We start from the raw sequence: 26125 nt of genomic DNA, 5'->3' as shown, positions 1-26125 counted from the left end.
AGTGAAGGGATAAGGTCTGTGTCTTCCCCCCGCCGCCGTCTCTGCCGGGAAAGCCAGCCCCTCACTGCCCCTGGGGTCCAAGGATTTGACCCGGCCCTCTCAAGGGACCCCCTGAGGCTTTCCATGGGACCCCAAACCTGGCTTCCGGTCCAACCAAATGCCCCACAAGTTTTCCACCGTCCCTTTGGGCCAAGGCCCTGCCCTTGAGCTCACGGCTGACCCCCCACCAACAAAAAAAAAATCCCAGCTTTCCCTCTGCCAGAGCCCCTCAGGTCAAAAAATGATACTTTTAGAGAATATCATTTAATACATTCGAGACATCATCCATATAAAGTTAGCGTTACTTTTAAAAATTAGAACCATAATATAAACCAGTAAAAAATGGGCCTGGCTGAGCCTTGGGCAACCCCTGGGAGCAGGTCCTTGAGGTGGCCCAGCCCCCACCCCCACTTGGGCAGGAGTGAGGCAGAGTGGGGTAGGGCCGGCCTTCTCAGAGCCAGCCCCACAAGGCAGAACACTGACTCAGAGGGAGGGCCAGGACAGACAGAGAGGGGACAGCCTCTGTTTGCGACCATCAAGTGGAGGCTCTCAGCTTCCCAGCCTTGCTGTGTCTCCATGCTCTTTCTCTGCCCCAGGCCACGGCAAAGCCTTTCCCACACGTCTGGTCCAGGAGCATTAAGGGCAGGCTCACCAGGCCACTGCTGGATAAGGGGCACGGGCTCATAGCGCAGGGAGGGGAGGCCTCGGTGAGGCAGGGGTGGGAACCTGGTGGGAACCCTGGCCACGTCCCAGTAAGGGCACGGCCACAGTAATGGGGTGGGGGGGGGCGGGGGGGGCAGGCCCCAGCTGGGGCTGAGTGGGGAGATCGGCAAAGCCGGGGACCTTGGGAAGGAGAGAAGCCCACCCCTCGGCAAGGGTCCTGCCGGCAGGGGAACAGCAGGAAGGCAGGGTCCGAGTCCCGGCGCTGGGGAGAAGCACATGCTCGGAGGGCCCCCCAGACTGAGGAAGGGGGGCCTCACTCCCCCAAGGACCTCGCCTTTGTGACTGTCACCGCGGGGTCAGTGTGGCTGGTGGGGGGAGGGCCGGGGCCCCCGGAGGCGGGTCTCTGGAGCGCGGGGCTGGGGCGCTCTGCAGACAGGCAGCCCGTCCAGGCCTGCCTGGCGGGGGTCAGTGCAGCACCTGGTCCAGCTCGTACTTCTCGCAGAAGCGGCTGGTGAAGGGGAAGCAGGTGAGGTACTCGATCCAGGGCCAGTTGATGGGGTAGACGTACAGCCAGATGACCAGAGAGGCGAAGAGGCCGGCGAAGACCAGCAGCGACACCAGGATGAGGGCCCGCTTGCGGTACTTGTCGCTGGTGCCGAAGGTGATGTAGGGCAGGAAGGCGAAGGCCAGCAGCAGGCCGCTGAGGAAGCCGAAGATGTGGGCGATGTTGTCGATCCATGGCAGGAGACCGCAGATGAACAGGAAGAGCACGATGGCCGACAGGTTCAGGAAGGCCTTCCAGGGCCGCTCCAGCAGCTGCCAGCTCTGGAAGAGCTCCACGAAGAGGCAGGCGAGGAGGCCAAACTGCGAACCTGCCGGGCCCACCTGGGGCGGGGAGGGGAGCGGCGTCAGCCGGGGGTGCCAGGTGCGAAGCCGGGGCGCAGCCGGGTCCTCCTACGAGCGGGCTCTCCCAGGGGTGGGGAGCCGGCAGCTGAGGCTCCCGGACCAAAGTGGGGCCTGTGGCACCCACCCTTTCTGCAAACACTGAGGACCAACTACGTGCCCAGTGTTTAGTCTGTGCAGTAAGCAGGACAGACAGGCCTACGCCAGGCAGCATACGGCAGGATGGACAGACACCAAACAAGCCAAGGGCATGGGGTCGAATCAATGGAAAAACTGTCACTGTTTCTGTGGGTCATGAATGTCTGCACCCTGGAGATTTCATGCAGCTCAACCCACAGCTATGTGACTTGCAGGTAGGCACGCAAGGGTCACGGTCACGAAGAGAAATGAAGCAGAGAAGGGGAACAAAGGGAGGGACAGGGTCTGGGGAAGTCTTTCTGGAGGTGATGCCTGAGCATGACGCAGAAGCATCGCTATTTCCTTGCTCCCAGGGATTAGGGGATCAGCTAATAAGCCCACAGCTTAGCTGTCCATCTGCTGTCGAGCCTGGCCCGGGCGGGGCCACGTGTCCCTCTGGCGGCTCCGGGGGGGAAGGGGCGGGAAGCAGCAGAGCTGGCCCTCCTCCCTGCCCCGTCCCCCGAGTCCCTACCTCCGCCCGGTACGGGAGGAAGATGGCGCTGGCGAGGTTGCCGGCGATGCCACTGAGGATGAAAATGATGGAGATGCGGTGCCAGCCGGCCAGCTTCTCCAGGTCCCGAAGGATGGTCATCTGGAAGACCACGGACACGAGGCAGTGCACCACGCTGGGGAGGGGGGCACAGCAGGCGTCAGCCGTCCCATATCTGCCCCCGGCTGCCAGCCAGGAGTCCTCCTCCACAGGCCCGGGGGGGGGGGGGGGGGGGGCGCGGGGGCGGGGGGGGGGGGGGCGGGCAGCGAGGGGCCTTTTACCCCGCGTGGAGGAACAGAGACAGCCAGAGCCTGTAGAACTGATCTGGGACCTCGGGGTTGAGGAAGGGCAGCAGCCCACACACCTTGTCCAAGCAGTGCACCTGAGGGCAAGCACGGGGCAGTCAGTGCCTGTGACCCAGCTGGCCCCGATGTGGCGGGGCGGGGCGTGTGCAGAGCCAGACACCTGCTGCAGGAGGGGAGGCATGAGGCCGGCTCGAGCGCGCGGCCGTGCTCACCTGCTCACCCTCAGGGCCCCCGCAGGCCCTGCCTCACCTGGGAGCAGAGTGTTGCCTCTTCATGGAAATAGCCATGCATGAATTCACAGTACTCCCGGGTGGTGATCTCACAGCTGGGGGGACAGGGAGGCAAGGGGATACATCAGAGCCCCGAGTACCCCCGCCCACTGGCAGGAGGGGCGCCCCTCTGTGGGGACCGAGCTCTTCATCCTGCTCACACCACGGGCGACCCCAGAGTGGGGGAGGGACGACACTAGCCCGCGTGGCAGGTGGCAACAAGGAGCTGGCTTACCTGCCCTTGGTACCAATGCAACAGGGGCGGCCCTTGATCTGGCAATCCATGTGTAGGAAGCCGGTTCGGTTACTCTTGGCCTGCTCGGTGCAGATCTGCGGGGGGGACGACACGCCCACACTGGGTTGGGCCCCTGCAGCGGCAGGCACCCTCACCCTCTCCCTGCCCTTCCTAGACCATTCTCCACCCCAGACACTCACTGGCCACTTGGTGATGTCATCAGGCCAGATGTGGGCGCCGCTCGAGGCTGGCTCCTCACAGGTTCTGGAGGCAGAGGTCAGAGGGGGCAAAATGAGGAGCTGTGCGCCCCCCCAGCCTGCCACACGCACCCGCTGACATCCCCAGGGGGAAGCAGACAGGACACTCAATCCCATCTTCTCACAGCCCAGCTGGGCCACCCTGAGACTGGACCTGGGGTCTTGGTGGCATACTGCCCCCGATGTCCGCTTCTGGCCCAGATCAGACTTGTCCATGGGGGGCCCCGTATCATCCTGCCACTTGACAAAAGTGGCCAAAGTCTCCTGGAGGATAGAGGAGGGTTGGTTGCGACGAGGATAACACCATCCCCATTAGAGTCGGCAAGGGACCCTCTGGACTGGGGCTCTTCCCCTGGTCTCCAGGGCTCAGGCTCATCTCCCAGACCTCCACCCCTGGCTGACGTTCCCAAGACCTGGGAACCTCACTTCCTTCACTTCTCCGGGGCTGCGGAGATTCGCACTCTCCCTGTATGGGGCCAGGAAGGAGGGAGGGGATGCGGTCACTGTCCTTGAGGGCCCCTCCCCTATGCTGGGGCAAGTGAAGATGGTGCACAGGACCAGAGTGGGGCTGGCAGGGGCTAGGGGGCCTGGCCCCACCGAGCAGTCCTTCCGCTGGGTCTGGATGCAGCCCGAGTGGTCGTTTTGGACACAGCAGCCCGAGTCCCGCTCTAGGTCTCGCTCGCGAAGCACCAGCTGCTCGATCTGCTGGTCCTTCCGGATACAGGGGGAGAACTTGGCTCCTAGGTGGATCAAATCAATCTGGGGGAGGGGAAAGAGCAAGCCTGGGTCCAGAGCGGCCACTCTGTTGAGTTTCCCCTGAAGGTCCCCTGATAAGAGGGGCTCCCGGGCCAGCTGACCCCTGCCCAGCTGGGGGCGACAGGGCCTCAGGGTTCCCTGCTGAGATGCTGTCCCATCCCCCTGGGCCCCTCACCGAGCTGGGGCCAATCCAGAAGTTCTCTTGCTGGATGTACTTCACGCTCTCATACACACCTTTGTTCCTCAGCACCTGGTGCAGGGGCAGAGGGTAGGGGGTTCAGGGGTTTCCCATCCCAGGGTATGGCCCCCAGAGTGGGGCTGAGAGGTAAAGCTATGGTGAGCCTGGAGCACCTCCCGCATGGGCCAGGTTGTGGCCAAGGGAGGGACTCCGTGGCCGACGATGCTGATGCCTCTCAGGAGAGGCTGGGGGCGGGGCCCAGAGGGGAGCACCCCTTCCTTAGCCTGACTCACCAGCTGGGTGGTGACGTGCTGGGCAAAGCCCGCGGGTGCGATACCATACGTGCAAATCACCAGCAGTGTGATGATGATGTGGACGAAGGTCAGCCAGTAGGTGAAGTAGGGCCTGGGGACAGAGGCCCTGGGTCAGCCCAGCTGAACCCACATCCCAACCCTCACCTGCTGAGCCCAGCCCCCATCAGCTCTCACTTGCTCTCTCCCCTCCCCTTCTATTCCCCTCCAACTCGTCCTTCACCACAGTGACTTTGTAAATGCACCCTCACAGATCTCTCTCGCAGCTTACGCCCTGAGACAGCTTCCTGCTCCCCTTGCAATAAAGTCTAATGTCACCCCCTCCTGAGGGCCTTAATGCGCTCACCTACCTTCTCTTCTTACAGCTCCTAGAACAAACCATGATCCCTGCAGCCCCAGGGCCTTTGCACACGGCATTTCCTTTGCCAGAGACGCTCTTCACATCTCTCTCTGCCCAGCTAACTCCTGCTCGTGCTGACCGCAGCCCTCCCCACCAGCCATCCACTCACTCTCTGTCCTCCTGGGACACTTGCTACGCTTGTTATTCGTTTTTTGATTTTGGGTTTGATGTCGATCGGGTCGCCGCCTGGGACACACTGTGAGAAGTGCCCCTCCCCAGTCCTCTGGTTTCCCCCCACGGTCCCGTCACTCATAGAGCTTCTAACTGTCCCTTGGGCCCACCCTGCCCGCCCTGTCCCTCCTGTTGGAGCTGTTCCAGGGCCTGTGTGCTGGCGCTCAAGGAATGCCTGTTGACCGCTGTTGGGAGCTGGGCTAAGGACACAGGCCAAGAGAGCCGGGAGGGTGAAGAGGCAGCAAGCGCCGAGGACCCTTCCCAGGCGACACGCACGCTTGTGGGGCCACCCTGAGGACTTGTCCCCGCTCTCCTCTCCCACACGAGCTGCTCACCAAACGCCCGCACAATAAAGGGGGTGCCGCAGGAGAGGGGCCTGGGGGTCTGGCTCCCGGCCCTTCTCCCCTCTGCCTCCAGCCGAGGGGCGCCCGAGGGGCGCGGCGGCCTCACCGGTGGCCGTCGAAGCTCTCCAGCTGGCGCTGCACGGTGCTGCTGATGCTGCAGCGATAACTGCGGTTCAGCCAGGTGCCCACGACGCCCAGGCCGTAGTGCCGCTTCTGCCGGTCGAACGCGAAGTGCTTCACCTTGGAGGCGATGCGCTTGCCGCGCCGGGCCGCCGTGACCGGGGCGCGGCCGTGCTCCTTCCTGGTGGGGGACGGCCCTCAGCCCGCTGCCCACCCCCCCACGCACCCCAGGACGGGGCCCGGGACGGACCTGGCGGCCCGGGGGCCCTCCCCCGCCGTGGCGCCTCCCCGCACCCAGAGGAAGGGGGCCCAGAACTCACAGAGGGATCTGCGTCCCATCGGGGGAGACCGGGGAGGCCGAGCGCGGGATCCCCCGGAAGTAGCTGGCCGAGAGTGGGGGAGACTCAAACACGTCGTCGGGCATGGAGCTCATTTCTTCCTGGGGTGGGGTGGAGTGGGGGACACAGAAAAAGACAGTGTGAGGAGTCACTGTCCATACTGCTCCCAGCACCTCAATTCAAGGACAGAACAAAGCTAGACAGGCTCTCCGCGAGGGAAATGGAAGGCACGTGCCTGTCAGCCCTGACGGTGGCTTTCCCGGCTGGCACCCTGCCCTGCCAGGTCCCCAACAGGAAGACAGGAGCCCAGGAGTTCCACGAGGTGCCACGTCCCAGCCCACCAGTGGGCCTTTGGATCCCTCAGGGGCTCCTGGCAGAGCATGATCAGGGCCGGGTCTCCTCTCCTAATTCCCAGGCCACCCCGTACCCAGTCCCTGAGGCCCACACCCCATGCTTGCCTTACTAAAAAACGAGGAGTCAAATGTGTCTGCTCCGTCCACCACATCCTCGTCCAGGAAGCTGGGGTAGGTGAAGCTACGTTTGACCACACGGCACCGCTGTCCCGTGGCATCCAGCACTGAGCGCCCCTGGAGAGGGCAGGGCAGGGCCCGGGCGTCAGGCCCAGGTCAGGTGCCTCTACCCCCCGCCCCCTCCAAAGGAACTGTCAAGCGCCTCCTCCCGAGGCAGCACCTCGGGAGATGGGACCCTGCCCAGAGCACGGAGTGTCTGCGGAAAAAGGCCAGAAAGCTTCCGTAGCCCCGAACCCATGGCTCTTCTCAAGATTTTCGGTTATCCTCACCCTGCTGACCTCCTGCCCTCTGGCTGGGGCAGCTAGCTCGCCACCACTCGTTCTGCACCCTTACTCCCCAAACTCGGGCCATGTCCCCCAGCCGCAGCTTCCTGGCACAGCACAGCAGGCCCCTGTCTGCCTCTTTGACCCCAATCTGCGGCTACTCCTCCTATAAGCACCCCTCACTAAAACCACATCAAACCATGCGCTCTTCCCCTGATGTGCCATGCCCCCTCTACCTCCAGGCCTTTGCAGAGGCCCTTCCCTCTGCTGAGAATACTGTTCCTTGCCTTCCTTTCCTGGGAAGCTTTTCCTTATTTTTCTGGGCTCAGCCCAAGTGCCTGTCCTGACATCAGCCCCTCTCCTGCGTGGGCCCCAGCACTCATCACACTGAGTAGTGACATCGGCCCGCCCAGGGCTGGGAGCCCTTCCAGAGCAGTGACACGGGTTCGTTTCACTCTGCAGTCCCCGGGCCCCACACAACACAGGGGCTGAGTGACCTCGGGTGAAGGGTGGTGCCTGCACGTGTCCTACTTTCCCAGCTCGTGTCAGTGCAGAAACCGGCTTCCCAAACTATGGAGAACTGGGGCTGGAAGGACGTGGGCCGGGCTCCTGAGCTGCAGGGCCCCGCTCTCTGCCAGGGAACCCGGTGCATCCACCGCCCTTGGCACAGAAGGACGCAGCTGGGTGAGCTCTCGAGGGGTGCTCTGCAGAGAGGGAGGGAGGGACGGCGCGGGCCGGGCGCAGGAGGGGAGGCATCTTTACCTTGAGGAAGGCGGCAGCAGCCTGAAAGCTCATGTGGGCCACAGACATCCTCTTGCGGCGGGGCAGGTGGGAATAGCCGGAGCGGACGCTGGTGAAGGAGGTGAGGGACAGGACCCCTGGGGTCAGGGGTGGGTGCGGGGCGTGGGGCCTGTCCACCTCATCTGGGTGGCGGAACGCCCGTCCGCGGGCCAGGGGATCCACAATCTGGAGGGAGGGAAGGCGGGGTGAGCAGAGCCGACCGGGCAGGGGCTAAGTCACCTGCCGCCCCCCTGCCCCGGGGGAGCCCACCTTGGGCATCTTGCAGGGTTTCGGAGACTCGGTGCCCTGGAAGGAAGGCACCTCCTGGCTGGGGAGCTCCAGGTCGCGCTGGCATGAGGCCTTGAGGGGGCCGTAGCGCACGCTGCAGTGATGCAAAGTCCTGCGCTGCCAGTGCTGTCGCTTCAGCTCCCAGTCGCCGCTGACCCCGAACCACTGGGCCGTGCCCCTGCGGAGCGCACACAGAGCCGTGGCCACGCGCCCACCGCCAGGGCGGCGGGGGCGGCGGGACAGGGAGCGCGCTCGGGCGAGGGTGACGGGAGGTGTGTGCAGGGGAGGGCACGCGGGGGCGACGGGAGGTGTGTGCAGGGGAGGGGACGGGAGGTTACAGCGCATGCGTGCACCCAGAGCAAGGGGCAGATCGGCTCCCCCTTTTGCCCCCGGGTCGGTACCCAATGACCAGACCAGAGGGGAGGAACAGAGTCTGGGGCCGAAGCTGGGCTGGCCAGTGCCTCCTCCGCAGCCCCCGCTCCTTGACCTTGAACCCCCCAGCCTCCACACTGTGACTTTCTACAAGGCACACGTCCCCCTTGGGCCTCAAATCCCACCCCCCGGAACATGCATGTTCCAGCCCTGCGGGGAGTGCTGCTCACGAAGGCCTGCCTACTCCTAGGAAGGGCACACAGGGCCAGGCCCAGCGGAAGTCCCCAGGGCTGCTGGGGGGGGGCGGGGGCGGGAAGGGCGCTCACTTGCGAATGCTCTGGGACAGGGAGGCCTGGCGGCGGAAGCCAAGGCGCTTCTCCGAGCTGCCCTCCTGCCACCGTCCCCGTGGCTCCTGGAGGCTGACGCTCTTCACATAGGCTGGGTTCCTGGGCCTCTGCGGGAGGCAGGGCGGGAGGACGGGCTGGGACTTGGTGGAGCCCAGATCCCGGGCTCGCTCTTCCTTGGCTCCCTGCGCCAGAACCCTGAGAATACACCTCACCCCTAATGTACACGCCTGAGCTGCTTTCCTTCCGACTGTAAAGTCACCATCCTTCACACTTTTCAATGAACCCTAGCATGATTTCCCAGCTCCCGACACAGTGCTCCTCCCCCCCCCCCCCCCCGCCCTCTGTACGCAAAACAGCCCCCGGAGTGAGTAGGTAGCACCAACACAGGACCCCTTTTATGCCCCAGGACACTCTCAATGAGCTCTTTATGGAGCGCTGGTCCAGCCTGTCTTCATTCCCATTCTCCAGTGCTGTCGCTTCACTCAGATCAAGGGGTCAGGCTGCCGATGCCCAGCACGTGGGGTCTCTTCCCCCAAGTCTGACAGCCCCTCGGGGGGCCCCGGGCGGGAAATGCAAACAGCCGGTCCTGGTGGAACCGGGGAGCCTCTCTCGAGGACTGTGCTTCTGGTCTCCCCGTCCACCGACCACCGGGAGACGCGGCTCCTGCGCTCAGGGCCCACTCCCTGTGACATCTGGGGCCGGGGAAGAGGGGGTGCAGGCCCAAGTGAGGGGTGACACAGGCAGTGGGGGCCTCCCCTGCCCAAACGGTGTTGTGTGCACAGCTGTCGCTCCCCAGCGAGCCTCCAGGCTGCCCCCTTACCTGGGGCAGCATGCTGGTCTGCTCGCCAGGGGCCGGGGTCTCGGGTGGCGGGATGGTGATGGACAGGTTGGGCGGCTTCCGGCTCTGCAAGCGGCTGCTGGACACAGAGGAGACGCTCTCGCCATTCTTGTCAGCGGAGGCCATGGTGGGCCAGGGGCAGGGCGGCTGGAATGGGAACGGGGAGAGGGGGCATGAGTGTGTCGACAGGTGGCAAGACAGGAAGGGGCCTGGGGGCCCTGGTGCCAGGGCGGGCGGCCCAGGCTGAGAACAACCTGCAGGAAGTCAGTCAAGCCTAACGCTGGGTTCCAAACCACTAGGCAGAGACTGAATCTGAACTGGGTGGGGTAAGGCAAGTAGGTCTAGTTCTGTCCTTCGTTTGCAATCCAGGCCCACAGGGGCCTGGGGAATACCCACCTTTCCACCTCCTTCCATTGGTGGTCTCTCAGCTTCAGGCAAGGACCACACCCAGAGAGGAGCCGGAGGGCAAAGGACAGAGCTGCAGTGACATTGGCCGCCTTGTCAGCCTGGTCAAGGTAGGCCAGGGTCAGAGGGCAGCTTCTTTGACCTTGGGGCGGGCTTGGGGGAGGACAAGGCGGCTCCAGGGTAACCCAGTGCCCTAGCCGCAAACAAGAGGTCCACAGTCATGCAGGCAGCAGGTGATGCTCCTAGTAGCCGTCCCTGGGTTTCTAGGGAGGAAGCGGTTGGTGGCTCAGCCTCATTACCAGACAGATGGGAAAGCCACCATGCTGGTTCCTGTCCCCTGGGCTGCCTGGTTCCTTTTTCAAAGGTAACTGAAACGGCCACCTGTTTGGTACTTTTTTCTTTTCATGGACGAAAAATGTTAATCCCAATGATAAAAGTGGCATATACTCATTGTAAAAACACAAAAAAGACTCCAGTGATTATAAAGCAGAGAGTGAACTCAAAGTCTGCCTGTCACCCTGTCTTCCAGGTAAGAGCCTCTTTGCACCTGGAAAAGGATACACGTACTTAAAATGTTACACGCTCACACCATACCTTTTCATCCGTAGGGTGCACATCAATGCATACAGACAGATCTACCTTATCTTTTTTTATTTTAAGTAGGCTCCACATCCAGCGTGGAGCCCAACATGGGGCCTGAACTCACGACCCTGACTGAGATCAAGACCTGAGCCGAGATCAAGAGGCGGATGCCCAACCGACTAAGCCGCCCAGGCACCCCTACCTTATCTTTCTTGATGACTGCAAAGATTTCCTTGAGTGGAATGCACCAAGATTTAATTAATGCCAGACTGATGGCTGTTTAGGGTGTTTTCAGGGACTCCTGTCCAGTGTTAACTGACACCCTTGCCTAGACCATGTGCACGTCCCAGCGCTATCCCAAGACAAACTTCTAGAAGTGGAACTGCTGGGTTGAAGGGTAAGTACATCTTGGATTTCAGTGGATCCTGTGAAATGGCCCTGCCAAGAGGCCCCCCCTCTCCGCCCCTGCCCAAATCTGGGGCTTGTCCACACTTGCTTGGCGCCCCCCCCCCGACTCCCACTTCCCCTCTGATTCCACCAGAATCAACACTCTGCCTGTTCTATTCTCCTCCCTTCCTCACTCACTCTGCTCTTTCTCTGCCTAAAATCCTCTCCCTACTTCCCAAAGCTGCTGGAGCGAGTTCGGTTTCTCTTCCCCTAGCATAAGGCCAGGGACTCCGCATCTGTCTGCTGACACAGTGCGGCCCCCGGGTGTGCGTAGACCTGTGGCGAGTCACACGGGAGCCCTCCAGGTAAGGGCGCGTGGGACCAACGTGGGATGGAAGGGTGACACAGGGGGCGCCTGCGGCCCGAGGCCATCGGTCCCTTCCACCCCCGCCCCCGGGAGCCACCTCTCTCACCTGAGGGATCATAGCGGCCTCCTGACCACTCCACCTGCTGCGCCTCGAGCCCCCACCCTCGTGACCATCTGCCACGCAGCAAAGACATCACCTTTTAAAAGCACCAATCGCACCACGTCACTCCCTGCTCAACACTGTCCCAGGATTTCCCATTCTCACTTAATGTCCACGCTTCTCACTGGGGCCTCTGGGCCCCGAGTGGCTTTGTGTCCTCCTTGCCCCTGACTTGGCCACTCTAGGCCCCTCATTGTCTAGCACCTGCTAAGCTCTGCTAGGAGGTGCTGAGGGGTCATGGTCAAAAGCACACTGCAGCTGGGTGGTCTGGCCTTGACCTGCACTTGACCACGAGTCACCCACATCCTCACCTTGTAACGGGGGAAAGACCTCCCCCAAGAGAGGTGCCCTGAGCATTAAATGAGAGCATGCGTGATGCACACTCGGGCAGCGTGTGCACACAGAAACTTGTTCTAGAATGTTCACAGTAGCATGTTCGTGAGAACCAAAAGGTGGCAACAACCCAAAGGCCCATCGACAGACCAACGGAGAAGCAAAATGTGTTCCATCCACATGATGGGATGACGAGGCAGCCACAAACAGGAGTGAAACACTGGCGTGGGGTCCAGCGTGGCTGAACCTTAAGGATGTTATGCGAAGCGAAAGAAGCCAGACACAAAAGACCACATGTTCTAGGAGTCCATTCATACGGAAGTCTGAGACAGGCAGGGGGTTGGGGGGACAGCAGCTAAAGGGTGGGTCTCATTCTGAAGTGATGGAAACGTTCTGAAGCTGCCCGTGCTGACGGTTGCACAGACCTGTGCATATACCAAAAACCACTGAATTGTACGCTTTAAATGGATATAGTTTATGTGGATTAAATGTGAATTATAGCTCCATGAAGCTGTTAAAAAAGTCTCAGGCAGGTGCTCCATAAACATCAGGCCTCTGCCTGTGTTCGTCTCTCCATCCCCGTATCAGATCATCACACGGTGGAGCAGGTAGCTCCTTCCTATCATTCTGGTTCCAGCTTGGGTGCCACCTCCTCCAAGGAGCCCTCCCTGACTTCCCGAAGCAGCTTCCCTGCTCCTGCTACAAGTTTCTCCATCGCTTTACCCTGGTCATCTTCCTCTCTCTGCCTTAGTCACTGCTGCATCTCCACCTCCAGCGGAGTACTGGCCCACAGGTAGTATCAGTACATACTGGATGAAAAACAAGCAAGCAAGCAAAGCGGCTTGTGCCTTGGGTCCAGCCCACCCGGCTACCTGGCGTCCTACCTTCCGAGTTTGGACTGAGCTCACTGCTTCCTGGGTCTTGTGGCAGAGGTCTTCAGAGCATGTTCTGTTCCTTCCCTCACTCCACACAGATGCTCTGGGGTCGGTCAAGCTTCAGCTCCGCGTAGAGGTGGACAGATGCCAAGATAGAGGCTTCTAGGCCAAACAGGGCTGCTCCCTTGGTGCGCACAGCCTATAGAGAAGGAAGGGCAGGCTCAAGCAGGCGTGTTGGCAACAATGCCCCTTTCAATCTTCCTGACCTCAGTCTCTGCATCTACAAAATGGGGATAATTCCATCGGCTCCATGGGTGAGGGATTAAGAGATCTGTTCTCCCCACCCGGAGTAAGGACCCCTTGTTGATGGGCTGGGCACTCAGACTGCCAGGCAGCCAGGGGCTCTAGCCTCAGAGCATTTACCTAAAAAACCACCTGCAGACCCCCACTCTGGGCTGGGAACTCCAAATCAGGACGGTCTCTACTTTTTTTTTTTCTGTGTTAACCTAACTTCATGAGAAACATTTAACTTAAAAACAGAGTGTTGGCTGTCTTCTGATTAAGATTTCCTTTCGAATAGAGTAAGGCAGATATTTAAGGCAGCATTCAAATGATTTAGAAGTGTTTCTTTGTTGTTGTATTAGCTCTTTAAATAATTTATTGAGGTCAAATCCACACAACATAAAGGTAAGCATTTAAGAGTGAATAACTGTGGCATTCCTCCTTAGGAAGTCCTGCACAGAGGAACCCTGCAGCAGACCCTCCTCAAGCAGAACCTGGGGCAGGGCAGGTCACATCTCCAGGTGCGCCAGGCCTGGCCCTTCACGTGCATTATCCTACTTTGTCCTCAAAACACCTTTCACAGTAGACATCTACCATTGCTCTCATTTTGTGGATGGGAATGGAGGGAGGCTCAGGGGGTTAAGGAACTTGCCCACGCTCACACAGCTCAGAAGGGGAGCAGATGGATCTCGTCAGGAAACGGGAGCCACCCCTCCCCCCCCACCAAAGCTAGGGGGCACACTGGGGGCTGGACAGCCCCCTATCAGGGTGACACAGTAGAGTCCAGTCCGGAGGGAAACTTAGTTTTACTCAAGAGCACTTTGCAAACTCTGTTCCTCAGAGGCCTGGGGTTACGCAGAGGGGTCTGGGGGGCTGCTGTGGGGCAGGTCTGTGCCCTCCCTCTGATTTCTTTTTTTTTTTTTTAAAGATTTTATTTATTTATTTGAGAGAGAGAATGAGATAGAGAGAGCATGAGAGTGGGGAGGGTCAGAGGGAGAAGCAGACTCCCTGCTGAGCAGGGAGCCTGACGCGGGATTCGATCCCAGGACTCCAGGATCATGACCTGAGCCGAAGGCAGTCGCTTAACCAACTGAGCCACCCAGGCGCCCCCTCCCTCTGATTTCACAGGGGTGGCAAAGTCTTCCAGCCACAGGAGAGAGGAACTCCGGCTGGGGAGGAGGCGCCCGAGGGGGGATCTGAGGCAGAGCTGGGGGCCCAGGACGCTTTCTGCTTCAGGGTTTGCCCAACAGACTCGGGCATCCTTCCTTCTATCCCAAAGTGCTGGGAGTCCTGACCTCACACCTCAGGGCAGACCAGCAGTGGGTGACAAGGCCCCTCAGAGATCACGGGCAGATGGGCCTGCCTCTACTCTAGGGACAGCTTCAACACAACAGCCTCCCCTGGGGCCCCTGGATGGAAAGTTCTCCAGTTTGGTCTCCTTTGGGACCAGGGTGCAGTGAGAGGGCACCAGGCAGGTGCTGTCCTGCACCAAGAAGGGAAGGAGGCAGGCGGTGGAGGAAGGCTGGGAGGGTAGAGCTGCCGCGTCCGAGCTTGGGTGAGGTCACCAAGCACGCAGGCTCCTTCTGGAACTCCGCGCTGATCACACTTTCCCACAGGAAGCACCCAGTGCCCTTCAGAACCTGACTCCACCCCCAGCAGACACACATGCCCTGCAGGTCCCCTGGCCCCCACTTCCTCATTGGAGGCCTTGCACCTGGCACACTAGCCTCCACCTCATCCGCCTGGGCAACGGCAGGTGAAATGTCACCTCCTCCAGGAAGTCTGCCCTGTCACCACCAGACAGAATCAACCGTTCTCACCTGCCTCCTCTAGCATAGTGCAGACACCTGCCTGTGTGTAGGGGTCCCCTACCCGAGCAGCACCCAGTCTGGCACAGATAGCTCCCACTAATGGCTAACAGGATGGGAGGCAGGTGGGGGGGGGCATATGCATGGTTGCAGACGGGCAGTCCACATGGACCCTGGACTAAAACTATCCCCCCAATCCTACATTCAGCCCAGGAAGGGAGTGGCCCACTCTGGAAGGCTCCACGAAGTGCCCTCTGCCCTGCTGCGGCCCGAGGATGGCAGATGCAATCCCGAGGATGAGCCCCCACTGGACCTCCTGTTCCCCTCTCCCCACAGCACAGCCCGGACCCCCGGCCTGCCCTTCCATCCCAAAGCCATAGCACCCGGGCTGGGCCCCCCGGCCCAGAGCCCCCCATTGTGTTGCTGCCATCTGTGCCAACATCCTGACACTGGGGAGACTGGAGCGGCCCCAGGGCACTTCTGGGGGCCGCAGGGAGAAGTGGCTGGGCCCTGGAGAGCAGAGGCACGGCTGGGGGCACACCTTCCTGGGGAGGAGCGTGGTATCCAAGAGAGCTATTTTCACCATCTTCGTGGGCAATGCTGGCCTGTAGCTAGCTTTACCCCCTGGCCTCAGTTTCCTTCTCTGCTAAGCAAGGGAGTTGGACAAGGTGATGGCCCAGCTCTGACACCCACGAGGCCCACAGTTCAGCACAAAACACCACTTTCCCACAGCCCCTCTCCACCAAGGAGGGGACAGCCTGCTCCTGAGACTGCCCCCAACTGTACAGAAATGGTGGACAGGTGTACCAGAAGCCCAGTTCCTTCCTTGGGGTGGTGGGGGGCAGAGGGTAGGGTTGGCAGTACGGGGGGGCACTGAACCCAAGTCTAGGGCATGGAGGAACCCAGTTGGAAAAAAGTACTGGAGCTTTGGGAGCACCCCGCCCAACACATATCTCCCACGCCCCAGAAATGCTTGCTCATTGCAGAGGAAATTGTGACATCCTGGGACAAGGCTTCCTCCTTGCCCACAGTCACATCCGCTGCTCTCTCTAAGACCCCAGGGCTGCCGCAGCACCCAACCTGTGGGCTGGGGAGGGGTGGGGGGCTTGTGTGGAAGGTCTGAGAGGCTGCCCCACCCAGCAAGGCCAATGCCACCTGCCCAAGGCCTCCGTGGGGCCTTCCGGCCCAGCCCAGAGGAGCTGGGCCTGGGTAAAGGAAGGGGACTTAGGGTGAGGTCCATCATGGGGTGTGGGTGGGGAAGATTCAAAGAAAAAGTGAAGTGCAGAGTTCAAATCATCCTACGGGTTGACATTTCTGTACCCGCACCCCCAGTGGTGTAACCTGGCTGACAGCAGCCTGGATCAGGCACATATGACAGAAAGGCAGACTCGGAAAGCACTCACTGATGCCGCCAGAGAATCTGGTTTCCCCACAAAGGGTGGGGCCGGGCACTGCCAGCTAAGCCCTATCCCGACAGACAAAGCCACGGCAAGCAAGGCCTCGGCCAGAGAGGTCCCCTGACGGAGCTCTACCTGGGCGTGCCCAGGCAGGGTGCTGGGGGAGCACCCCTCCCCTCAAGCCTGCATGGGCCGGCTATCCCCTCCCCACCTGCCCCCAGGGGTCTGGCTCCAGTCCCTTAATCTCAGGTTTCTGAAGGCTTCCCTGGTCTTGCTAGTGGTGATGGGGTCTCCGCAATCCCCAGGCTCTGAGGACTCTCATGAACCAGGGCAGGGAGTGAGCAGCAGGTGCAGCTCCAGACGGAAACAGGAGGCTACTGACATCAGGGCCAGAACTGGGGACAAAAGGAAGGAAGGGACCCTTGGACAAGGGGTAACAAGCATCCCCTCCAGCAGAGGAAAGAGGCAGACCACTCCCAACCACTAGATTCCCTCGGGAAGTTAACGGGACCTCCCGGGGTGGGGGGTGGGGGGTGGGGGGTGGGGGAGCGCACAGGTCCCCTGGACCGAGGAAATAAACCGCCCCCTGGCCTGGGCTTGGAGCTGTGGGTGAGTGGGCAGCGCAGAGGGAAGGAAGATGGCCCGGGGCTGCTGGGAACCTGTCTGTCCCCTGATGAATCACAGGATGACGGGGTGACAGCCAGGGGCAAGGAAGTGGCCTCTCTCCCCTGCTTCCCTGCCACAGAAACTGAAACTGGCTGGTCCCTCCCCACAGCCTTCTGGGAACTGGGGCGTTTTTAGAAAGCTGCAGAGAGGAAGCTGGCCCTCGCCCACTGTGCAAACCCCAGCAAAGCCCCGAGTTCTGCTGACCTCGCGGAAGTTGCTCCAGCTCCCCTCGAGACCTGGAAGGGGCAGCTTATGCAAAGGCTGTCCTCTAACCTGGTCTCCCGATGGCCCGTGACTCACCCCAACACCTCCCTGCTCTGCCAAGAGCGGGGCCGGAGCAAAGGGCTGGGAAGTGCCCAGCAGACACCGAGGGTGTGGGGACAGGACTTAGGAAGAGAGAATGCAGAGACAGAAGGGGAAGGGGACACGGTGTCCCCCTCGGAGGCTACGAACTCTAACTCGCTTGCTGGTCAGGGTTAGAGAAGCCAGCGGGTCGCCCCGTCCCTCTCCTTCCCTCCCAGCGAGTGCCCACTTCCCCAGAGATGCCAGTCCACGGACACGGCTGCACTGTTGTGCTGGGAGGCTGCGCTTCAGCCCAGCTGGCCCCGACGGAGAGAAAAGCTGAAAGTACCTGTGGGTTTGCGGCCCTCCCACGGGGGGAGCCCCTATTTCTCCACCCCCGACACCTTAAAAGGCTTTGCGCAAACTCAGTTCAGAAGATAAAGAACGGGGAGAGGGGAGCAGGTTCAGGGGCTTGATGACCCACTGGCTTTTCCCCACCAGACCCCAGGTTCTGGACTCCCTGTGACCCAGTTACGGTGGCTTGGGTGGCACGCCGACCACAGACACGGGAAGTGGGTGCTGGGCTCCAGGCCCAGGGTAGGAGCTTGTGGGAGTGGGGGTGGGGGGGTGGGAGGTGCCAAGTTCTTAGAGTGGTGCAGACCCCAACACCACTTTGTCCCACCCATCAGGCTTTCTTGGGACCACACGCCAGTGGGGCAGGCAGAGACGTGAATGCCCCATCCTCTGAGGGGGCCCTTGGTCCGGGAAGCTGACTGAGCTGGGATGCAGGGGCAGGCAGCACTAAATGCCACCAGGTGTTCCCAGCTGGGCACAGTGCTGGATCCTGCCCTCCTAGGTGCCCTCCCCAAGGGCTCTCTGGAACTTTCTGGACTCCAGAAACTGCCCGTAGAAGCACACAAGGGGATAGCGGCTGAGCAGGGATGCAGGTGCCCTCCCACACCCCAGGAAAGCAGCAGCTCCCAGAGCCTGGGGGCCAACTGCAGCTTGGGGACAAGAGAGGGAATGGAGCACAGGGGCTGGTCCCAGGGGGCCCTGCCCAACAGCCCAGCCTCCTCTGGGAAGGAGACATGTTCTGTCCCAGTTCTGCTGCTCCCTGAGCATTGCTGTGAAGGGGAGGAGTCAGGGGCGGCACTGGGGGTCCAGAAGGCCCTGCTCCTTTCTGGGTCTGATACCAGGGCACAGGAGGGCTCCTGGAGAGGGAGAATGCGCCATTGGACACCATGTCGACCTGAGCTTGACGCCAGGGGCTTTGCTCCAAACATGCAAGAGGATTTGCCTTTCAAGATCTTGAGGTACTGGGAATTGTTTGTTGTTTTTTTTCCCCCAAGTTTATTTATTTTTTTTGGTAATCTCTGCACCCAATGTGGGGCTGGAACTTACAACCCTGAGATTAAGAGCCACATGCTCTTCCAACTGAGCCAGCCCCTGGGAACTGGGTTTTTTCACTGGCCCTTGGCGATGGCAGAGGCCTAGCACATGCTCGGTGGTTAGGGAAAGGATGGGGTACAACATGGGTTGGGGAGCAGGGGAGGCCCACTTCACTCCTGCTGGAAGCTCCCTGACACCGAGGGGTGACAGGCTGTTTCCAGACATGACCACTCTCAGTACACACAGCAGGGCTCTGTCTCGGGCTTGCAAGGATGGGGTCCACCTAATATCCACCCGGCCCCTTGTGGCCTGGCTCCAGACAGTGAAAACACTGTCCAGCTGAGGGAACCGGGTCTGGGGCCCAACCCTAAAAGCTGTGAACTCTTAGGCAAGCCACTTAACATCTCTGACCCTAGTCTGTTTATGCTAAAGGATGCTAAGTAGCCCCCCAGGAGTCTAAAATCTGGGTGGCTTTGTCACCATTAGCTGGGGCTCACCCTGGGTGCACACGCAGCTGAGGGACAAAGCCTTACCATAGCTTATGGAGAGGTAAGCACCTGGTCAGGGTCACTCAGCCAGAAGTCAGGCCCTGGGCTGCCCTGAGTCCCTCTTCTTGATCCACTCAGGCTGGGGCTCTGGGTGCCCCTCACTTCTGGAGGCCCAGGCTGGCCCCACAGCTAGGAGGGATCATGCCAGGCAAACAATTTTCAGCTTGTAAACAGTCATTAAGGAGCTAATAAACCTGACTTCCCAGAACCTTGCCCCGGAGCTTGCTGCTTCCTCAGAAGAGGCTGACCCCGGCGCCAATGACGACTGGGCTTCAGGGCACTTGGACATGGGCCCATCCGGGCCATTAAGACTGGGGGTGTAGGGCTTTGTAAATCCCTACTCACCACAGCCCCCTGCCTCATTTTGGGGCAGCACGGATTCTCTCGTTGAGGAATAAGGAGGGCTGCGAGGACTCAAACCCTGGCTTGGCCACTTACCTGCTGGGAGACTTTGGGCAAGTTACCACTTCGGAGCCTCGGTTTCCTCTGCTGTGAAATGGGGTGATGTCCCCCCAAACCTGCCGATCCAGCAGAGATGACATGAGATTATGAATGTACAGGGCCTGGCGCATAATCAACGGCTACTAATTGGTGGCTTCTTTTATTCCTGGTTGACCACTGTGCACTTAGTCTATCTGAGCCAAGAGCCCCAGAGATACAGATCTCTATTTGACAGGTGGGAAAATTGAGGCTCAGACACGTCAAAAGTCACCTGTCCCAGGTCTCATTGTTGGGGGGGGTGCCTTCTGCCACCCCGTAACTGGAGAGGCAAAGCGGCCAAAATATGGGCCTGGGGTGGTGACCGAGGCGCTGGGGGTGAGTTTAGGTGTGGGCCTCTGAGACTCGTGAGCTCCTCCCAGTCCCCTAGGCAAAAATGACATCACCTGGCACTTAGGTAGTCCTTCTCAGCTTATCAAAGGGCTTTCTCAAACATTCTCTCACGCTGTCTGTCCAGATCTATCACCAGTGGCTGCCAAGGCGCAAGCAAGGGCTCAGGCCATATTTCAATGCCAAGTCCTGCTCCTGCCCCATCCCACAGTGGGGCCCCCACCTCCTGTTCCGGGCCTTCTGCAGGCCACCCTGCAGGCCTGACCTGGGGAGGGCCATCTGGAGAGGGAAGAGAGGCTTCTGGCTGGATCAGGGGCAGGACCACCTGATGACGCCCAACGCTCTGAAAGGCTTACCCTGTTCCTGGCCCTGTGAGCCCGGCCAGAGGGAGCAGAGCTGAGGGTCACCGCCTCCATGACCCCCTCACCCCCTCATCATGACCCACATGCAGGCAGACAGGGAGAAACCCTGGCTGGGAGGAGCCAGCACGTCCTGGCCTGAGGCTCCCCTCCCATGTCCAAGCCCACCCTCCGTCCCCCCAGCCTCCGCGGAGTGGGGCTCCCCACCCCAGACTGGGCCACTCCTGTGAAGTAGTTATAGCACTGCTATTCTCCGACATGCCCTTAGCTAGCCCTCCCAACAGCCACGAGGCAAGGCTCCTGTCATCGTCACAAGCCTGCGCCCAGGGAACACAGACACGCTCCTAACACCAGGCCCGACGGCTCCTACCTCAGACTCCCGGCCCAAGACGTCCGATGCATCACCCCTAGAACCCTCACAGCAGCCAGTCCTGGTGGACTGCACTACCCCACAGTATAGCTGAGGAGACTGAAGCCCGGACCACAGGTGACCCTCATCCCACTGACCACTACCTCACGGGCCACCGTGGCTGCCAGCTTCTGGGCCTCGCTCCTTGGCTCCCCACGCTGGGCATCAGCTTCCTACCGCCCTCCCACCCTCCTGGCCAGCATCCCTGCCTGGCACTGACCACTTAGCTCCAACCACTCTCCTGGCACCCCACCCCCACAACATGCCCCTGGCAGCTTTTGAACTGCAAACAAATGACTTGTGTCTGGGTCCCTGGATAAGTTTACACAATGACGGAATGTGAACACCATGGCTCTCGTGCTTCCCCGAAGATGAGAGGATGCATTTTTCTTTACACTCAGATCTCACTCCCATAGGGAAGCAACAGTAACTTTATGGGCTATGGGGGAAAAGCCCTTGTTTTCCCCCAGTGATGGGGCAGGTGGGGCAACTCCCCCTGGCCTCTATCCCGAGAGCTGGCCTGGCCTGGGCACCTCCCCAACCTAGCCACCATGCGCGAGGCGAGCCTGCACACTCCCAGCGGGCGCTGATGACCCCGCCAGTCCTCCCCCAGCCTGGCTCAGCTAGATAGGAAACTGGGAGCAATTGTGTGAGCTCACTCTGGAAATCCCCAGGGGTGGCCAGGACAACACTGAAGACTGCTCCACAGTGGGTGGTTCAGACCCGAGGGGACGTGTGGAGCTGGGGGAGGCAGCCCAGAGAGTTCATCTCCCCAGATGCTGCACCATGGGGCAGGCAGGAGGCTGGGGCCACCCCAATCCTGCCACCACTCATTCTGAACCAAACAGAAGTGCCAGGTGGCTCATTCAAGTCACCTGTTTTTGTTTCAGGATTTTTTTTTTTTTTAAGTCTTATTTAAGTAATCTGTATACCCAATATGGGGCTCAAACTTATGACCCCAAGATCGAGTCACATGCCCTCCTGATCCAGCCAGGCACCCTCATTCAAGTCACCTGGACTCGAACAGGTACGTGCATGCACGGACACACCCCCTTGACTTCTTCCTGCCCTTATCTGCTCTCTCATCTAGCATGGTTTATTGCAAGTTGACAGGAACGCTGTGAAGAGTCTGGCCACCAGTAAAAACACTACCACTGAGGAAGAGCCAGACCCAGACCCCAGGGGCCTCCATGATGTATTTGTGGTGTGACTAATCCCTCCTGCGAGAGGAACAGAAGTCCCCTCCTGGGCTGTGTGTGTGTGTGTGTGTGTGTGTATCTTACACCACGTATAGCTGTAGCTCGCACATGAGTGAGCCAGAGAGGAGTCAGCCGGTGGCTCAGCAGCAGGTAGGCACGAGGCTTTGGGGACGGGCCCGGGAGTGACAGCCCAGGTTCAGTATCAGCCTCTGCTGTTCTGTGCTATGACAGACACACTGAAGACGGGCCACTATTACAGTTTTCTGTTCGACAAAAAGACGGGAGTGTCACTCCAGCCCTTTAAAGTTAAAAGCAAACAAAAACAAAACCAGAAAAACCAACCAGAAACTACCACCTGCTCTCCTTCTGTCCTGCTATCGTTCCCAGGCCAGGAGGCCAGGGTCCAGAAGTGAACAGGATGTGAGCATAGGACACTGTCAGAAAACAGGAAGGGAGGGCAGCGGGTGGCCTGGGCTCCTGGGGATGGACAGCTGCTTCACTCCATCCCACCTCTCTAGAACAGCCCCCTCACCCCCATCCCCCGAGAGCTGGGCCAACGTTCCTGAGCCCAACTCAAACCGGAGTTGTCCCTACCGGGGTCCCCCTGGCCTGGCACTTGGCTAACACCAGGAGCACGGGGTGCCTCACACTGCCAGCAGTGGGGCCCACCCTGGGGCCTCTTGTCTAACCCAGGTTCCCACAGCCACAGAGGACCTTTCTTTCTTTCTTTCTCTCTCTCTCTTCTTTCTTTCTTTCTTTCTCTTTCTTTCTCTCTCTCTCTCTCTCTCTCTTTCTTTCTTTCGTTCTTTCTTTCTTGCAGGAGGGAAGCAGATTGGGGGAGCCACAGGGAATTAGAAGCCTGTTAGTCCTTGGATGTTATTTTCCTGGTGTACATAACTGGAAGAGTTAGGTGTCAGTTTAGAAGGGAACATTCCAGCAGGTCACATGGCGCCAGGCATCCATGCCTGTCTCAGCAATCCAGCTTTGGGAAAATCTATGAGAACAGAGCTCCCCCCTTCCTCCCCCGCCCAGGGGGATATTTGAGCTCCAGGGCTGCCCTGGCTCACCCTGCATGGGAGGCTGCCTTAGGGGTGAGGCACTCCAGGACTGAGCTGTGAGAGGGCCCTGTTCCCAGCCCCTGGGACTCAGCTCCTCCCCCACAGCACCCAGACCCGCTTTCTGCAGAGACTGTGGTTTGAGCAAAGAGGCAGGTTTATGGCACCAAAGGAAGCCTGTTGCTAGGGGAATAACTGTCCTCACACCTCTTATCTCATTTAAGCTTATTTTGTTCCTCCCCTAACTCCTGGGGAAACTGAGGCAAGCAGGGGAAGTCAATGAGAAGTAACTTGATGGAGCAGATGCGGGACCAGGGTCTTTGAACCTCAGCACAGCACCGACATTTTGAGCCGCGTAGTTCTTTCTGGTGGGAAGCTGTCCTGTGCGCTATAAGATGTTTTAGCAGCATCCCTGGCCTGGACCCACTAGATGCCAATAACAACAGCACTCCCCTCCTTCTCCTGAGTTGTGACAACCAAAATGTCTCCATTGTCAAATATCTCCTGGCACCAAAAATCAGTGCCCTGCTTGAGAACCTCCTACTGCTCTAAAACAAGCTTCACTCTCCACTCTTCCCTCCGCCCTACCTAAAGAGTGAACAGGAACACAGATGCTGGGCTCAGCCTTTTTAACAGCCCATGTCACCAACAACGGGGCCCTAAATCTAGCCACTTGGGAGCCAGCAGCCAGTGCACATGTGGGGTCTTGGGCAAGCCTTCCCCCACTCAGACACACCCTCTCAGGAGCTCCAGCCCTTCGGCTCTCTCCGCTTAGACTCACCCGATTAGGCAGGGGCTGAGACCTCGGCTTCCCCTCTGCCCTGGGATGGGAGGGTGCGTCTAGCAGACACAACCCTTTCTAACCCTAACCTGACCCAAGGCCCCGGAGGAACATCAGAGGGGGCCAACCCTCCCAAGCCCCTCACAGTCCAGAAGTCAGGACTTCTGGGTCCAATCTCTGAGCTTCGATCTAGCCTTGCTGTGACTCCACTCCCTCGCACCGGTTTCCACCCCGGCGAGGCTGAAAGCACCAACTTCGCTTCGGAGTTGAAAGGGGAGGGAAGGGTCTGCGTTCCAGGCGTTTCTGGGAGGAAGGCGGGACCGCGCGGTCCTGTCCCCTGCCAGTCCCCTCTCTTCCTCCCGGGGCCTTAAACTTCTGCCCAATCGTCGTGCCCTAACCACATCTGGTGACCCGTGGCCAGGGGACCCCTTCGGCGTCTTGTCCCAGCCGCGCCCCAGGGACCGGCAGCCCCGGTGCAGCCCCGACCTCTGGCCTCCGGCGCGCCCCACGTGGGGCCCGAGCGCTCCGGGAGGGCGGGCACCCTCGCGGGCCGCGCGCCGCCGCCCCGGGCGAGGCTCGAGCCCGACCCCGCGGACCCCTACGGCGCCTGCGGCCCGGCCGCCGCGTGCCGGGCTCCGCCCTTTGCCCCGCGCTCACCTCCCTGCGGCCCCACGTCCCCTGGACGCAGCTCCGAGCGGCGCGGGCCAGCGACTGGGCGGTGGCTCCTGGGGGCGGGGTCCCGGCGCTCCGCCTCTTCCCTACCTGCGCGCGGGCCGAGGGGGCGGGGCCGGGGCAGAGCCGGGGGCGGGGCCGGAGGCGGGGCCGGGCGAGGGGCGGGGCCAGGGCTCAGGTTGGTGCGGGACGCTGCGGCCGGCCCCGCGGCGCCCTGGACTTGCGCGGGTTGCTGGGTGCTCCGCCCCTGGGGAGGGGGGGGTCCCCGTCTGGGCAGAACCCTCTTTTCCGCCTGAGCTGGTCTCTTCCGGGCGCCGTCCTCTCCTTCCCGGACAAAGCGCATGATCTAGGTCTGCGCTGCCATCACGTCACCCCCCACCCCGCGAGAAAAGTCACTCCAACGACGACCACCTCCCCTCCGCTCCCGCCAGCTCCCTCGTCCTAAGGCCAAGTGGGCCTGTTCCTCGAGCCTTTAGCCCTTTACCTTTTCGTTGTAAAGCATTTGGAACATCTCAGGTACTCCAAATCCCGCTGCAGCTCCCGCCTCGGGGAAGCCTCTGATCTCGGCCCTCCTAATTCTCCTGGGGGCGGAGGCGCCCTCCTAGGCCGGGTCTTGCTCCATTTCCCCCGCTCCCATCCGCCCGCCGCCAGGGGCAGGAGTGCTAGTCCCTGGGAGAAGCCCGCGCTGGGTGCCTGCGTGGGTGGCCGGGGTCTCTGGAGGAGCCACAGCAATCTCCTTTAGGGCCACCCAGTGAAAACTCACGTTGTCTCTGGCCCGGCGACACACAACCTTCCTGATGGGGCAGAACCTTGGCTCACGCGGGCACCTGCAGCAGGGCAGGAAAGCGCTCAGGATCTGGAGATTAGGTGGGCCCAGCCTCGAGGACAGGGTGGCTTCGGCCCAGGCCCTAGCCCCTCTGACCCTGTTCTTAATTTGCGAAGTTGCAAAGCCTTCCTGGCCTCCCCCCTCCTAAAGGCATTGACAGGACCCGCCCAACTCCCTCCAGGGTGGGGTGCGGGCTGGGTGGGTGCTGGGTGTGGTGCTCGCTAAACCCTGCGAGCACTGGGCCTCTCTGTCCTTCTACCCTCCTGGCCCCTTGGCCGGAGTCTGGCTTCCCCCATGGACGCTTCTTCCTCCTCAGCAGGAAGAGGACTTGGCCTAGCCTCCTCCTTCGGCCTAGACAAAACTGTGGCTGGGGGAGCTGGGAGGAACTCCAAGGTCTGCAGGCCCCTTTCTCAGCCCTGGAGGCGCTTATCTTGCCCTACCAGCTTTGCCTGGAGGAGCAGAGTTTGAAGGGAGACTCTGCTGGGGGGGAAGGGGTCTGGACCTGTGGGACCAGAATGGGGCAGTCCTGTTGGTCTCAGGGGACAGCCTGGCCCCTTACAGAGCTCCTAAGTGGGATGGGGGTGGGAGGTTAAGAAGTGAAAAGAGGAGGAGGGGCTCCTGACTGCTGGGGATTATCCGGAGGAAGGCATCCTTCCTCGTCCCTATCCACCAAGCCTTGGGGGTGGGGAAAGGGCCAAAGCTGGAGGGTTGATCTCCGGTAGCAAATGCATGGGCGGATTATTGTGCACCCACCACATGCCTGGGGGCCGTGGGCACAGAGAGGAACAAGACCAGGGCCTGTGTGCGAAGAGCTGGGGCTCGGTAGCACGGAGGTGGAAATACACAGGGGCTATAAGAGGAAGGATGAGGGCAGCCTGATCGAAGGGCTGTAATGTGTTATCTCAACTCTTGTGACAAGTCAGAAGTAGTACCACTGTGATCCTCTCCATTTTAGGGATGAGAAGACTGAGGCAGAGGGAGATGAAGTGGAGAAGCTGGGGTTTGAGCCAAGTCTCACAATCTGACTTCAGACTCTAGCAAATGCTCCAGATACCTGAGCCATGGGGTCAGCCCAGGAACGCCAGGAAAACTGTAGGAGCCCCCAGGGGGAGAGGGACTCATGGTGCTGATAGCTGTCAGG

General features: G+C 60.5%; 1 protein-coding gene across 3 annotated transcripts; it reads right to left on the bottom strand.

The window, feature by feature from the left end:
• Positions 1–315: 315 nt before the first annotated feature.
• On the bottom strand, positions 316–24245 carry RHBDF2 (rhomboid 5 homolog 2). 3 transcript variants are annotated; one of them, XM_035025939.1, is made up of 20 exons: positions 24144–24204; positions 19294–19373; positions 12493–12682; positions 9357–9521; positions 8516–8643; positions 7800–7995; positions 7512–7715; positions 6415–6543; positions 5939–6057; positions 5605–5799; positions 4566–4677; positions 4270–4344; positions 3936–4097; positions 3493–3602; positions 3282–3345; positions 3082–3176; positions 2827–2902; positions 2554–2654; positions 2255–2408; positions 965–1587 (listed from the first exon to the last, which is right to left on the bottom strand). In XM_035025939.1, exons 4-20 carry the CDS (start codon positions 9498–9500, stop codon positions 1168–1170), a joined length of 2484 nt encoding a protein of 827 aa, XP_034881830.1. In that variant the 5' UTR covers positions 9501–9521; positions 12493–12682; positions 19294–19373; positions 24144–24204; the 3' UTR covers positions 965–1167. The 3 variants fall into 3 exon arrangements, with proteins under 3 accessions (XP_034881827.1, XP_034881828.1, XP_034881830.1); XM_035025936.1 differs by lacking the exon at positions 2554–2654 and having other exon boundaries at positions 316–1587; XM_035025937.1 differs by lacking the exons at positions 2554–2654; positions 19294–19373 and having other exon boundaries at positions 316–1587; positions 24144–24245.
• Positions 24246–26125: the final 1880 nt, after the last annotated feature.

Source organism: Mirounga leonina, unplaced genomic scaffold (assembly GCF_011800145.1).
Source record: "Mirounga leonina isolate KUSES-001 unplaced genomic scaffold, KU_Mleo_1.0 Mir_197, whole genome shotgun sequence".
Lineage (NCBI taxonomy): Eukaryota > Metazoa > Chordata > Mammalia > Carnivora > Phocidae > Mirounga > Mirounga leonina.
This window is presented reverse-complemented; position numbering and strand designations above follow the sequence as displayed.

Excerpts from the sequence above, each read along its gene's own strand:
- RHBDF2 (XM_035025937.1), bottom strand. The coding sequence starts at position 9,500 with ATGGCCTCCGCTGACAAGAATGGCGAGAGCGTCTCCTCTGTGTCCAGC. Across the intron at positions 4,678-5,604 it reads GAGAGCTTCGACGGCCACCG|GCCCTACTTCACCTACTGGC; the intron begins GTGAGGCCGCCG and ends CTCTGTCCCCAG. Across the intron at positions 2,903-3,081 it reads TGCATTGGTACCAAGGGCAG|CTGTGAGATCACCACCCGGG; the intron begins GTAAGCCAGCTC and ends CTGTCCCCCCAG.